Genomic DNA, 13,445 nt, shown 5'->3' with positions numbered 1-13,445 from the left:
TCCATCGCAACCATGTCATCTTGCTTGTCATCGCCGCCTTTTTCTCTTTCTTCCTTTCCTTGCTGCTTCTTGGTGGGTGGTTGGTGATAGGTGGTGGTGCTGGTTGGTGGTTTGTGAGTTTCGGGGTTGTGGGCGGTGGATCTAAGTTCGTGGGTTGTGCGTTTTGGGGTTGTGGGTGGTGGGTTTCGTGGTTGTGGGTCTGCGTTCGTGGGAATTGGGTTTCGAGGTGGGTGGTGGTGGGTTGTAGTGGGTTCGACGGTTCGTTGTGGTTCTGGGTTCGTGGTGGCGGGTTTTGGGGTTGTTGACTGGGTTCTTAGGTTATGGGTTTTGGGGTGGGTGGTGGTGGGTTGTAGTGGGTTTGACGTTCGTGGGTTGTGGGTTTCGGGGTGGAGGTTGGTGGGTTGTGCGTCTGGGTTTTTGGTGGTGGGTTTCGGGGTGGGTGGTGGTACGTGGGTTTCGGGGTTGTGGGTCTGGGTTCGCAGGTGGTAGTGGTGTTGGGCTCGTTGGTGGTGCGCTGGGTGGTGGTATGTTGGGTGGTGCTGGGCTCCGTTCGTGGTGCTTGGTGTTTAATTTTTGTTTTTTGTTTTTTATTTATTGGATTAATACTAAGCACATTCCTTGTTTTTTTATTAGGGGGTTTTTTCTGATTTTTTTTTTTATTATTTTTTAAGTTTTTTTTTATTAAATGTTGTTTTTAATAAATTAAATTATTAAATAATTAGATAATGGGACCCACTAACGGTAAAGTTGACAGATGGTTAACGGAGGTACTGATATCTATAGTTTAGTCATTTTTGAGGTACCAATTTAAAATAAAATTTTAGATGGGTACTAAAATTCAATTACCCCATTTTCGAGGTACCAAAATCCCAATTTTCCTAATTATTAACTTATTAATAATTATTGATATTAATGGTAAAGGCTACACATACAATTGTGTATGTGGGTCCTACATACAATAGCAATTATGTTACTAAAAAAATCTACAACATTACTAAAAAAGTATATTAGGTCATCAATAAATATAAGTTGGGTTTTTTTACGCAGTAACCCTGTTTTTTTCACTTTTCTACGTTGTGCCCCAATATATATGACTTTCTACACGGTAACCCCAATATACTTTTTGTTTACATACGGTAATCTTGCCGTTATCCCGCCGTTAAAAAATTCCGTTAGTGGGGCCCACTCTCCATTTATTAATATTATTTTTATCGAATTGATATTCCGTCAAAGGTTTCGGGGGCTATTTTGGTTCTTAGGGGTCCAAATTGAGTTCAGATTTGGCAAAAAAATAACGTAGATGCCTCGTTTTGCTTATTAAGAAATGTCTCGATTTACGTGTTAACATTTAAACACACAAACGAGGCATCTACGTTATTTTTTTGCCAAATCTAAGCTCAATTTGGCTCCCTAAGGCCCAAAATAGCCCCCAAAACCTTTGACGGAATACCAATTCGATAAAAATAATATTAATAAATGGAGAGTGGGCCCCACTAACGGAATTTTTTAACGACAGGATAACGGTAAGGTTACCGTATGGAAACAAAAGGTATATTGGGGTTACCGTGTAGAAAGTCATATATGTTGGGGCACAACGTAGAAAAGTGAAAAAAACAGGGTTACTGTGTAGAAAAACCCATATAAGTTTATTACTAGAGATAATAACGCCCTATTCAACGATACTAATTAATGAAGAGAAATGTTATTTTGTATACAAATTGAATAATGTATAATTTGCTAATGAAAAGCTTTTATTATACAAATATACATTATTATACTATGAGATATCGTGAAATTATATATTATTCAATTTGTATAAAAAAACAGATGTCCTCACTAAATAATGACGTTGACTAGGGCCTTATTATTTCTAGACTTAAACTTATATTTATTGATGACCTAATATATTTTTTTAGTAACGTTGTAGATTTATTTGGTAACATAATTGTTGTTGTATGTGGGATCCACATACAACAATTGTATGTGTATCATTATATTAATAGTTGAATTTGTGCATTGAAAAACATGAAAAAGGGTCAACTAACACTACAAGAAAAATGTCTTTTCGTAGCGATTGTATATTCGGTACAATATGCAAGCATGTTTGTGAAATAATTAAGGAACTCGTATCATTTTACAATCGTCATAGTTTTCCCATATAAAATCGATACGAAAAACATAATAATACATATCCACACTATTTTTACACATTTATATAATTTTGAGAAATCGTATCATTTACAATCGCCACTAAATCCCAAAAATCGATACGAAAAGCCTTTTCAACACTAGATATATAAATATTGTTTGAAATAGAATACATAAAATATGTCATAGCTTATTGGTGAAACATTTACTATAAGAGTTTGAGGTTGCATGTTCGAATCTTATAAAGATCATATGCATGTTTTTTTTTTTTTTTTTGAAGAAAATGAGTTCAATATTTATAGCGATTGTAATCGCTACAATAATCACCACGATTGGACGTAGTTTTTTCGTATCGATTATTGAGGCCAACCCCAGCGATATTGAAAACCACTACTAAAGGCTAAGACAACGGGGGATATTGTATCGAATGACCATTCGTTGGGAAAGCTTTTTGTTGCAATTACAATCGATATTAAAGGTTAAAATAATCGCTACGAAAAGGTTATTTTCTTGTAGTGTAAAAGTATATGAATATCTTACAACAAAGTTTGTGATGCAATGATAGTATTTTAAAACGAGCAAGCCACAATTTTTGTACTTGTTCAATAAAAAACGTTTATCAATAGACGATTTCATAAATAAATAAAGCAATAAAAAATTCAGTTACACGACGTTTTCATAATTAAATTAACAATTATAGGTACAACTCGTCTTGTGTGTGACTAGTCACACCGTGTCACGACTTATGAAAAAACAAAGTAACCCGCATAATACTGACCGAGTAACTTCTATAATACTGACAAAGTAACCCCCTAAAACACTTATCAAGTAACCCCTATTACACTAACGAAGTAACCCCTATAATGATTAGTCACACGGTGTGGCCAGCCATATATATTTTGTGTTATAGGTACCACACTGCCATATTTAATGAAGAATAGTTGATTTATTTACAATTTGTCACTTAGCAAATGATTTTTTAGTCGTACTTAAATTGTCTTTAAAAGCAATGAGTAAAAACTTCATGTTTTCTCCATTCTCTTTTACCACCTTAGGATAAAGTGACTTATGCATCAAATCCAACCTTTTTTTTAAAAAAAATTAATTAATTAATAAAAAAGGTTTCCTTTAATTGAATCAAATTAATTAATAAAAAAGGTTTCCTTTAATTAATTATATGTATTTGTTAATTTAGATTTCATTTGTTATTAATAATTGAATTAAATTAAAGTTTCCTTCATAAAAGCTATAATCGAAGATTTTGTATAGTGGTACGTCTCTCGCACACACCGTTGGAATATACAATCTTTTTCGGAGAGACAATCTAACGATTTGTTGTAGCCGTAAGGATGACTTTCATCTTATTCAATTGAACACATTTAAAAACTTGAAACCGTTGTAATCCCAAACAAATATTTACCAATGAGGGATACCCAGTCAATTCCCCAGATAAACAAATTTGTTTATCTGGTGGTATAATGGTCTTTTCAAGTAACAGTGGAGGGGTATATGCGACTTTTCATGTACTTTTTGAGGGCTACATGTGTAATTTTATCACCAAACAGTAAAAGCAAAAAGCAAACAGTAATTAGACAGCTCACCAAAAGTACTGAATAAATGACCCTGCTTTTTCAATATATTTACAAAAATGCCATCAGATTAACAAAAATTCGTTTATCTGGCAGGTTAACTTGTATTTTCCCCTTACCAACAAACTAAAAATAGGGTAAAAGAAGATTACTTTCTTTTTATAATCCCTAACACACAAATAAACCCTAAACATAAACAAACAACTAAATTAACAAAAACTAATGACTTTACCGAGACAAACGAATATTATCTACACCACTCCTGTAGATTTATTGAAACCTAAATTGCTAAACTAAATAAAATTAAGAGAAAAAGATCGGAAATAGACTATTTTCAACCCAAATGGCCAAGATTTTGGAGAAACAATAGGTGAGACGAGGAGGTTAAGTATTAGCGCATAGTTGCTATTTACATAACATGTAAATAGCAGCTACACTACAAAAGAGTAATGAATTTTTTTGTCTTTCTAGTGGTACAAATGTTGTACCACTGTTACCTATAATGGTTATAAATAGTACTATTAATACAATCTATACTATAATAGTATAAATTACATGTATAATAGTATATTAAAAATACCACTGTGAGTATAATGGTACATTAAAAGTACCACTGAAACGATAAAAACTCTAAAAAATTATGTGAATTTACAAGTTAATCCTCCTATATACATTCTAAATCAATAACAGCTATGCGCCTAGTTGCACTCAGAGGAGGAGAGGAGAGGAGAGGGGAGACACACAAGTTGGATCTCAAAGTTGGTGGGAACAACTTTTTCTAGAACAAGTTTAGCTTGATATAAAGTACTTATATGTCTACTTGCATAAGAAAGTACATGTATAATGAGAATAAATTCTGATTGTTGATATTATTAAGATGTGCCATTTAACATCATACACCTGTTATTTATATTCTTCTTATTTACTTTTTTTTTTTTTTTTTGATCCTTTGGAGGTTTTTAACGTTTACCCCCTCTTTCTCTCTCTCCAAAATCTCCACACTCCATTGATACTGCATACTCTGAAATTTCCATTGAAACAGCATCTGAGCTTTCTCTTCTCCATTGAAGCAGTTTTTAAGGTAAAATGTTTTAGTTTTCTCTTCTTTTTTATCGATATAAATGTCACACTCTAGTGTAAATCGTTAATTTAGTTGTCAGTATAGTTAATTTGGGGTTTTCTTGGTTGGATCATTTAATTATTTGTTATAATTACTGAATAAAAATGAAAAGATTTGCTGATTTTCTTTATCAAGAAGAATTTGATGTGAATTTTGGAGCCTATTTTTATAATTGAATCAAATTTGGTTGTGATTGTAATTATGTAATGCATGCTTTTGTTGATGATGTATAACCCTTTAATGTTCGGAAGGAACTATGAATATGGACCTTTTATCCCTCTGGCCAGGGCGGCCCCTATTGCCGTGGCTCGGGGACGGGCCTGTTAAGACTTAGGAGCTATGAAATGAAGGAAGTGTTGCATTTACTGAATTGTTTTAGGTTATTGGTTTTGATGTGTCAAATGCGGTTCGTAATTGTACTCCGTATTAATGTGAGCAAGATTATAGACATTTTTCTTCTTGTTTGTTGTAAGGAGATCAATCAATTGGTGTAGCCGTGTTGGTAGAATTGATCTCCTTGCCAAGAGTATGGTATTTTGAAGAATTCGTTGCCTGTGTTGTGGAATGAGATTAACACAGCATCTAGCATTAGCGTTGGCATGAAACGTTTTTGTTTTGATACCCACCCACGATGTAAGACTAAGCTATTGACAGTCATCAAACTTGCCAATTATTTAAAAATGTCGGAGTGGATGCATTAGAATTTGCAAGGTTTTGTATTTTGAAGGATAATGCTCAATTGCCCATGTCCATTTCAAGTGCTTGCATTCATGTTTGACATGGGTGCAAATGAGGAGATGAATGTCAAGAGTAACAATGTCTAGCTATGGACTATGACTTTTCAATTGGCCACTTAGTAATCGTCACACAAACCAAAGTGTTTGTACTTGCATTGGTGTTTTCCTGAGTACTTATGGGTCTTTCATTAATTTTGTGTAGGGGTTGCATCATCTCCAAAGCCAACTATCTTCTAATTGTGCAACTTCTGTAATATTGTAAAACATTGCATCTGATGGATATCCTAGATGATCATCATATAGAAGGACGTGATGAAAGTGATCCAAAGGTGAAATGCAATGAGTCTGCTGGTGCTGGAACCACAAAAAGAAAGGAGTTGCACGGGACAGTTCATGTTAATGCCTTATCTGGTACTTGGATAGATAACCCTCATGGAGCTGTGTTCCATGCTTACAAGATTGATTTCTCCTGTGATTGTGAGTTGTACCCTAGTTTTGTACTCTTGACAGAGTTGAAGCTAGATGAGGATGTAGCTAATACAAAAGTTGATTTGTATCTACTTGACAAGATGGTCAAATCATCGGTTATGCCATGTGGTGAAGTGCATTTGGGGCCTGACCAAATAAGGCGGGCTATGTGCTTTCATGAACTCCTCTTTAATGGGTTATATGGAAAATTGTTTCTAGGATCAAAAGTAAGTGGGGTCAATAGAGAGTTTCTTCTCCAGAGAGACAATGATCTTCTGTGGTGTAATTCATACATATATCTGATCTTACCAATCGAGTCGTTAGACACTGTAGGTCATGATTCATGGAGAATTGACTGGAAGGGAATTGATTCCTGTGTCTCTGTGGTAGAATTTATGAGGAATTCTGCTTGGTTGAGTGCTGAGCAATCTGGATCCCAGTATAGGAGCTCGATTGGTGACCCATCTTCAGCAGGTAGCACTGGTGAGAATAGTATACATTTGGCTAACTGTTCATTGGCTATAGAAAACTTGGAAGAAACTGTCGTTATGTCCATCCACACTGGAAGGATATACTATGTTCGAGAAGTCTTGGTCAATACCTCTGCTGAGAGCCCTTTTGATTCTAATGTTGATGGGGCACCATCAAAGTATACTAGTTTTGCTGATTACTTTAACAAAAAGTACGGAATTGTGCTGTTCTATCCAGGACAGCCGTTGTTACTGTTGAAGCAGACTCATAATCCATTTAATCTTCTCTCAGATAGTGAGGCTAGTGCGTTGCGTCGAAAAATGTTGTCAAGTGGTGATCTGGTTGACTCAAAGCGAATGAATCATGTTCACATGCCACCTGAGCTATTAGTCTGTATTGATATCCAACTATCAACTCTAAGGGCTTTGTACTTAATACCTTCTTTGATTCACAGGTTGGAGTCTTTGATGTTAGCCTGTCAGCTAAGGAAAGAGATTGCCTATGATTTTCATATGCCAAGCTCACTGATTTTGGAAGCACTTACAACTCTCAGATGCTGTGAAGATTTTTCTTCAGAGCGTTTAGAGTTGCTTGGTGATTCAGTGCTAAAGTATGTTGTGAGCTGCCATGTTTTTCTTAAAAGTCCCCATGAACATGAAGGAAAGTTATCTGGCCAGCGCCAACGTACTATTTGCAATGCTAACTTACATAAATTGGGAACTAAGCGTAAGCTGCACGAATACATTCGTGATAGTGCATTTGAGCCTCGTCGATGGGTTGCTCCTGGGCAGCTTTCAGTCCATCCGGTTCCTTGTTCACATGGTGTTGACACATCTGAAGTGCCTTTAGATAGCAGCTTTCATACTATAGATGAAAATACCATACTTGGAAAGAGCTGTGACAAGGGACATCGGTGGTTGGTTTCCAAAAGTATAGCTGATTGTGTTGAGGCAGTTATTGGAGCATACTATGTTGGCGGTGGATTAATGGCTGCTCTCCATATGATGAAATGGCTAGGAATTGAAGCTGAACTGGGGCCTGGTTATGTTGACAAAGCTATTAATCTGGCATCTGACCGATCTTGCATCCAAAAAGTTGATCAGATTATAGCCTTGGAATCCAAACTCGGGTATGACTTCTCTACCAAGGGACTGCTACTCGAAGCTATTACTCATTTAACAGAGCAAGAATCTGGGGTGGGCTACTGCTATGAGAGGCTGGAGTTTCTGGGGGATGCTGTGCTGGATGTGCTGATAACATGGCATCTTTATCAGAACCACACGGATATTGATCCAGGAGAGTTAACTGACCTACGTTCAGCTTCTGTGAACAACGAAAACTTTGCCCAAGTCTCTGTCAGGCGAAACCTGTATCAGCATCTTCAGCTTTCTTCCGAGTCAATCTCAAAACAGATAACAGAGTACGTTGCGCTGGTTATGGATGCAGAAGATTCTAAGTCGCTGCAAGGAAGGCAATGCCCCAAGGTTCTTGGTGACCTTTTGGAGAGTATTGCTGGGGCAATACTAATTGATACCAAGCTTAATGTCGAAGAAGTGTGGAGAATATTTTTCCCTTTATTGTCTCCTATTGTAACACCTGATAATCTTGAGTTACCTCCCTTCCGTGAACTGAATGAATTGTGTGATCGCCTTGGATACTTTTTCAAAGAACATTGTATCAATGAGAAAGATGTGGTGCTTGCAGAATTGAGATTGCAACTGGAAGACATTTTATTGATAGGAGAAGGAATTGGTAAAACTAAAAAAGCTGCCAAGGGACAAGCTGCTCTTTATTTGTTAAAAGGACTGGATAACAAAGGAATGTCATATGATAAATGTGTTCTGAAGAGGAAAAAACAGGAATTGAATGATGTCAGTTCAGGCCTGTTCGATATGAACTTCAGTGTCATGAAAAGCAAAGATGCATCTCACAAGAAGCAAAAGGTCTCTCAGCTGCCTTGTGGAGATAATGAAGCTCCTGGTGCTGCCATTCCAGTAATTGCAGCTGTTAAAACAGATAAAGGGGGGCCAAGAAACTCATTGTATGAACTGTGTAAAAGATTGCAGTGGCCTATGCCTAGCTTTGAAACTACTGAACAAAAGTCAAGATCACCTATTGAATTCGGTGAAGGCTCAGATAAAAGGACCGGCTTCAATAGTTTTACGTCGAAAATTTCTTTGCTCATACCTGACTCTGGTGTTATGGAGGCCATGGGGGAGCAAAGAGCTGATAAGAAAAGTTCTCAAGATTCGGCAGCACTGCACTTGCTTTATGAGTTGGAACAGCAGGGAAAACTAGTTATCGATTGCTAATTAGTAGGTGGAACAGTAGGGAAGACTTAATGAACTGAAATGGCAAGCTTTGATGGATGCTAGTGATTAGGATTCAAACTCTTGCTTCCTTTTGCCTTTAGGCTTAGATGGTGTAGGACAAGCTATGTAATGGAGTCCTGAATAACTAAGAAGGATAGATTACCCTGTTATTTAGTCTTAACGAATCTGAATGTAAGATTATGGCCCTGTACATAATGGTGTAACATTACTGTAACTGCGAACACCTTATTGTTCTGTCTTGCCTGCTGCTTGATCATCGTCATTAGGAGATTTAATAAACATCTATTCTGTAGTTGTAACCTATATTCTTCCAGTGTATTTTCCCTTCATAAACCTCTCTAATCCCCCTTTTAACATTGAAGAATATGATTGCAGCAGGTCGTCATGGGTGTCACTCTTGATTTACAGGCTTTTATTCTTCGTGCTCGAGTACTGAAGCTGTATAGAGAAGCACTGAGAACGGCTAGGCGAGCCCCGTGTCAATCCAGAGGTGTCCCCCCCCCCCCCCCCCCTCCCTCCCTCTCTCTCTCTCTCTCTCTCTCTCTCTCACTCATATATTTTTATGTATTCTGCTGCTATTGTTTTTTTCAGTTGCAAGAGCTATTGCAAATTCCTTTATTAGTTATTGCAGTTGCTTGTTGTATTTCACCTTGGTTGCCTAAAGCATGCAAGATAATCCATTCTGGGTACTTCATGGTCCTCATCTTTGGGTGATTTTACTTTGGGTACCGGAGAATTAATAACTTGTTCCACTTTGATTCATCACCCTAACCTTGTCAAGTTTCCAATCTTTCCATTACTATTTGCTGATCATGATAGTGGTAGTAATACATTTACAGCTTTGTGTTTTACGGATCCATAATGTACGTTTTATTAATGATTTTCAGTGGATCATGCCAATTTACAAGTAATCTTGTGCCCTTTCTGGTAAAAGTTCTGAAGGAGATTATGGTTGTCCATGTAATTGCAGCTGAATTGCAGCAAACAATAAGGCAAGAGATAGAGAAGAACCGGGATTGTCAGGACAAGCAGAAGATTCGTTTCCTGTTAAGTGAAGGGAAGGAGAGAGTGAAACGCTTAGATGAGATGCTCGATATGCAAGGTTGCTGAGGATGCTGACCACGGGGAAAATGTTCTGTTACAAGAGGATATGATTAAATTACAAAGCTTGTTGGCTTGCTGGCTACCAAATGTACTTACTGTGGTGGTTCAGCCATGATCTGTTGACTGTTATAATCTTTTTCTAAATGAGGATATGTATGTGAAATACGTTGCTAGAATTTTTTTTTTTTTTTTTGTAACATTATGCTTATGCTGCCACAGTCTAGAGATCTTGTGAGTTCTTAGTTCTGCGCTTTGGTTTTCAATTTAATTTTTTAATATTTAAAGCAGGTGTTTTATGAATAAATAAAAGAGTCTAAGCAATTTCGTCACTTTTGTTGGACAGCAGCAATTTCACTTTTCTTATTAGTCTTAAACAAGTAAACTTATTAGCCCTTATTTTTAAGAATAATAACCCTTACATTATTGGACAATATAGTGAAAAGAAGATAATATGTTATTCAAGACATGATTCCAATTTCCAAATGCAGAGCACACATTTGAAAAGAAATATTCAAATTATTGCCAATGAACTAAGGAAATCATTCTTATAAGAGTTACAGTCTAAAAACAAGTGCTTATATGCTATGAAAATGTACTGTAAAACATATAAATTGACTTGGAAATGATTTGAAACTTCATGCCATTGGGGCTGAAGTAAAGTCAATCAGTATCCAGACTCCAGTTGCATGAATTAATGAAAACAGCAAAGTGTAAATTATGTACACTAGATTGGTTTGAAACAGAGAAATTAAACAAGCCAACACAAGAACTTTCCACGTTTCCAGGCTCCGCCTCATGAATAAGGCAAGAAGTGAGATTGAACATAATAACACAATAATATTCGTCCAGCCTCTGCCTCATGAACTTAACAAGAAGTTCAATGAAAGCATTAAAGCAGGTTGCTTAACCATGTTTTATTGTAAACTAATTTGTAAGGACCTTGCCCAGTTGCCATCAAAATACGAGAATGGAAGTGTGCACTGTATATATCACTGAATCAAGGGAAAAATCTTGCAATACATTTCCACAAAACTTTCTTCTTCTCTGCCTATTAGGCATGGGGTAGTAAGTTTGACAACCAAGGTCTATCAATGTGCAGCAGAGCAAATCCAGCTCAAACTGGTAGCACTCGTATACTGTATCTTCAAATAGGCCGAGTAGCATATCCCCTGTCAACCATCTTTTCCACCAACTCCTCATGCAACTTAAGCTGCTCTGCTTTCCTCAACAGATTCAAGACCATGTTGTATAGATGCAAGCTTGGCACCAAACTCTTCACTTCAATCATCTCTCTAAAATACTTGTAAGCTTTGGACCAGTGCCCCATTGCACAAAACATCGAGATCAATGTCTTATAAGTATTCACATTAGGCTCTACCCCATTCTCATCCATCTCCTCCTTCAGCTTTAGAACCATATCAGTCGACTTGGATTCCACAAACATCTTCATCAGCACATTGTATGTCACTGTATTAGGCCGACACTTCAGTTCTTTCATCTTTGCAAACAAACGATGGGCAGAATTCACATCCTTAGCCTTAGCTATACAGATGAATATTGGGTTAAAACTATGCGCATTAGGAGTACATCCCTTGATCGTCATTTGGCGAATCAGCTTAGTAGCCTCATCCCGATTGTCATTCCTACAATGGGAGTCAATCAGAAAGTTATAGGTGATCACATCAGGCTCACACCCAAGCCTTTTCATCTGATTAAAAGCCTGCAAGACCTCTTCAGTCTTCCCCACCTTAGCATGCACCCTCATCAAGTTATTGAAGGTCACAACATTTGGCTGACAACCCTTGTCAATCATCTCCGAGAAAACATCATGGGCACGAGTAATTTGCCCGTGCCTGCACAAAGCATCGATAACAATCGTATAAGTATACACATTAGGCTCAATGCCCGCCTTCTTCATCTCACCAAAAACCCTTTCAGCCTCAGGAATATTCCCCACCTTACACCACCCATTCACCAAGCTAGTATAAAGCACAACATCAAGTTCAAATTTATCTTTCACACTATCAAACAACGATTGCGCATCGGCCGCCTTCTTTTTCTTACTTAGAATGCTAATGATAGCCGTGAATGCCGCCTTATCAGGGCGGCAACCGTAATCCTCCATTCGATTAAATGCGTGTATCGCCTCAGCTACCATCCCTGCCCTAACATACCTCCTAACTAAGGAATTAAAAACATCTACAGAAATTGGTAAATTACTCGTTTTCATCAAATCAATCAAACTCCATGCTAAATCAAACTGCCTTACCTTCCCAGCTAAATCGATCATTTCCGTAATAGCCTCATCTGACAAAACAACAACGCCATTGTTATGCTGGCCAACCACCCAATTGAAGAAAGCGAGAGCTTGAAGAAAGGGAACTCCATGGCGGACAATACGACACCGTTCGATAACAGAGGTTACGATTTCAGGGGAGAGAGAATCGACGGTGGAAAGCTTCGAGAAGGAGAGAGAAAGAGATGGGATGGTGAGATTAGGGTTTAGAAAATTAGGGTTTTCTTCAAAATTAGGGTTTTTGCGGAAATGGTCTTTGATTAAAGAATGGAAATTTTCCGCGATTTGGGTTTCTAGAGGAGAGAGATTGGAAGGTTTTCTGGGTTGTTCTGGAGCTTCAATATCATCTTCATTGTCAGATTTCTGGGGTTGCAGTGTTTCAATGGCGGATGTAGAGAAGGGTTTAAGGGAAATTTTAGAGAGAGAAAATGATAATCTTGTTCTGATTAAAGCCATTTGAATCAAATGAATGAATGTCTAAGAAAGCTTTAATCTTTGTTTATGGTTGTTTGAAATGGGAATTGGGAAGAAATCAAGCGAGCTTTCAACAACGGAGGAAGCTGAGGTTTATGCCTCAACCCTCTGCCTTTAGCAGAGCACACAGTACAGAGGTCAGAGGACAATGTAAACGACGTCGCTTTAGATATCAAAATTAGTAAAATTAAGGACTTGGGGCCTGTTCACATTTACTTAATTTCAGTTCAGTTCAGTTCAGTTCTAATCAGTTCAGCTCTTAATTTCCCTCTCACATAAAATATTCATTTCAGCTCAGTTCAGTTCAGTTCAGTTCAGTTCAGTTCTGTTCAGCTCAGTTCAGTAAATATGAACAGGCCCTTGTTTGGAAAAGATTTATTTGGAAAGCTTTTAGTGAGCACTAAAGTTAACCATGATAAAAGGCTTATTTGGTTGTTTGGTAAATAACTTACTCCGTTACTAAAATATGAAGTACCAGTAGTTTTTTGGGCTTAAAAAACTCTTTTTAAAGGCAAAAGCTAACGAATGCCTCGGGGGCCTTGAATAATCTAGCTAAAAGTAGAAAAATTAAATTAAAACTATCATTAATTGGGCCCAGTTCTCTTCACTTTAAATAAATAATATTAAGTAAAAATAATTTCAGTTCAATAAAAATAAGTTCAGTTCTGTAAAAATAATTTCAGTTCAGTAAAAATAAGTTCAGTT

The 13,445-nt window shown here is 37.1% G+C and overlaps 1 protein-coding gene and 1 pseudogene across 4 annotated transcripts; one reads left to right on the top strand and one right to left on the bottom strand.

Annotated features, from left to right (window-relative positions):
- Positions 1–4,687: 4,687 nt before the first annotated feature.
- Positions 4,688–9,871, top strand: LOC145614477 (endoribonuclease Dicer homolog 3 pseudogene; annotated as a pseudogene). Of its 3 annotated transcripts, none has more exons than XR_014107110.1 (3): positions 4,688–4,818; positions 9,242–9,356; positions 9,837–9,871. The product of XR_014107110.1 is annotated as an endoribonuclease Dicer homolog 3 pseudogene, transcript variant X2 (transcript). The 3 variants fall into 3 exon arrangements; XR_014107111.1 differs by having other exon boundaries at positions 4,690–4,818; positions 9,245–9,356; XR_014107109.1 differs by lacking the exons at positions 9,242–9,356; positions 9,837–9,871 and adding an exon at positions 5,797–9,158 and having other exon boundaries at positions 4,692–4,818.
- A 549-nt stretch (positions 9,872–10,420) lies between these two features.
- LOC145614583 (pentatricopeptide repeat-containing protein At1g20300, mitochondrial-like) lies at positions 10,421–12,950 on the bottom strand. Its single transcript, XM_081669641.1, has one exon. The coding sequence runs from the start codon at positions 12,720–12,722 to the stop codon at positions 11,115–11,117; it is 1,608 nt and encodes a 535-aa protein (XP_081525767.1). The 5' UTR covers positions 12,723–12,950; the 3' UTR covers positions 10,421–11,114.
- Positions 12,951–13,445: the final 495 nt, after the last annotated feature.

This window comes from Chenopodium album, chromosome 25, assembly GCF_948465745.1.
Source record: "Chenopodium album chromosome 25, dcCheAlbu1.1, whole genome shotgun sequence".
Classification (NCBI taxonomy): Eukaryota; Viridiplantae; Streptophyta; class Magnoliopsida; order Caryophyllales; family Amaranthaceae; genus Chenopodium; species Chenopodium album.
Note: the sequence above shows the minus strand (reverse complement) of the source record. Positions and strands in the feature narration are given on the sequence as shown.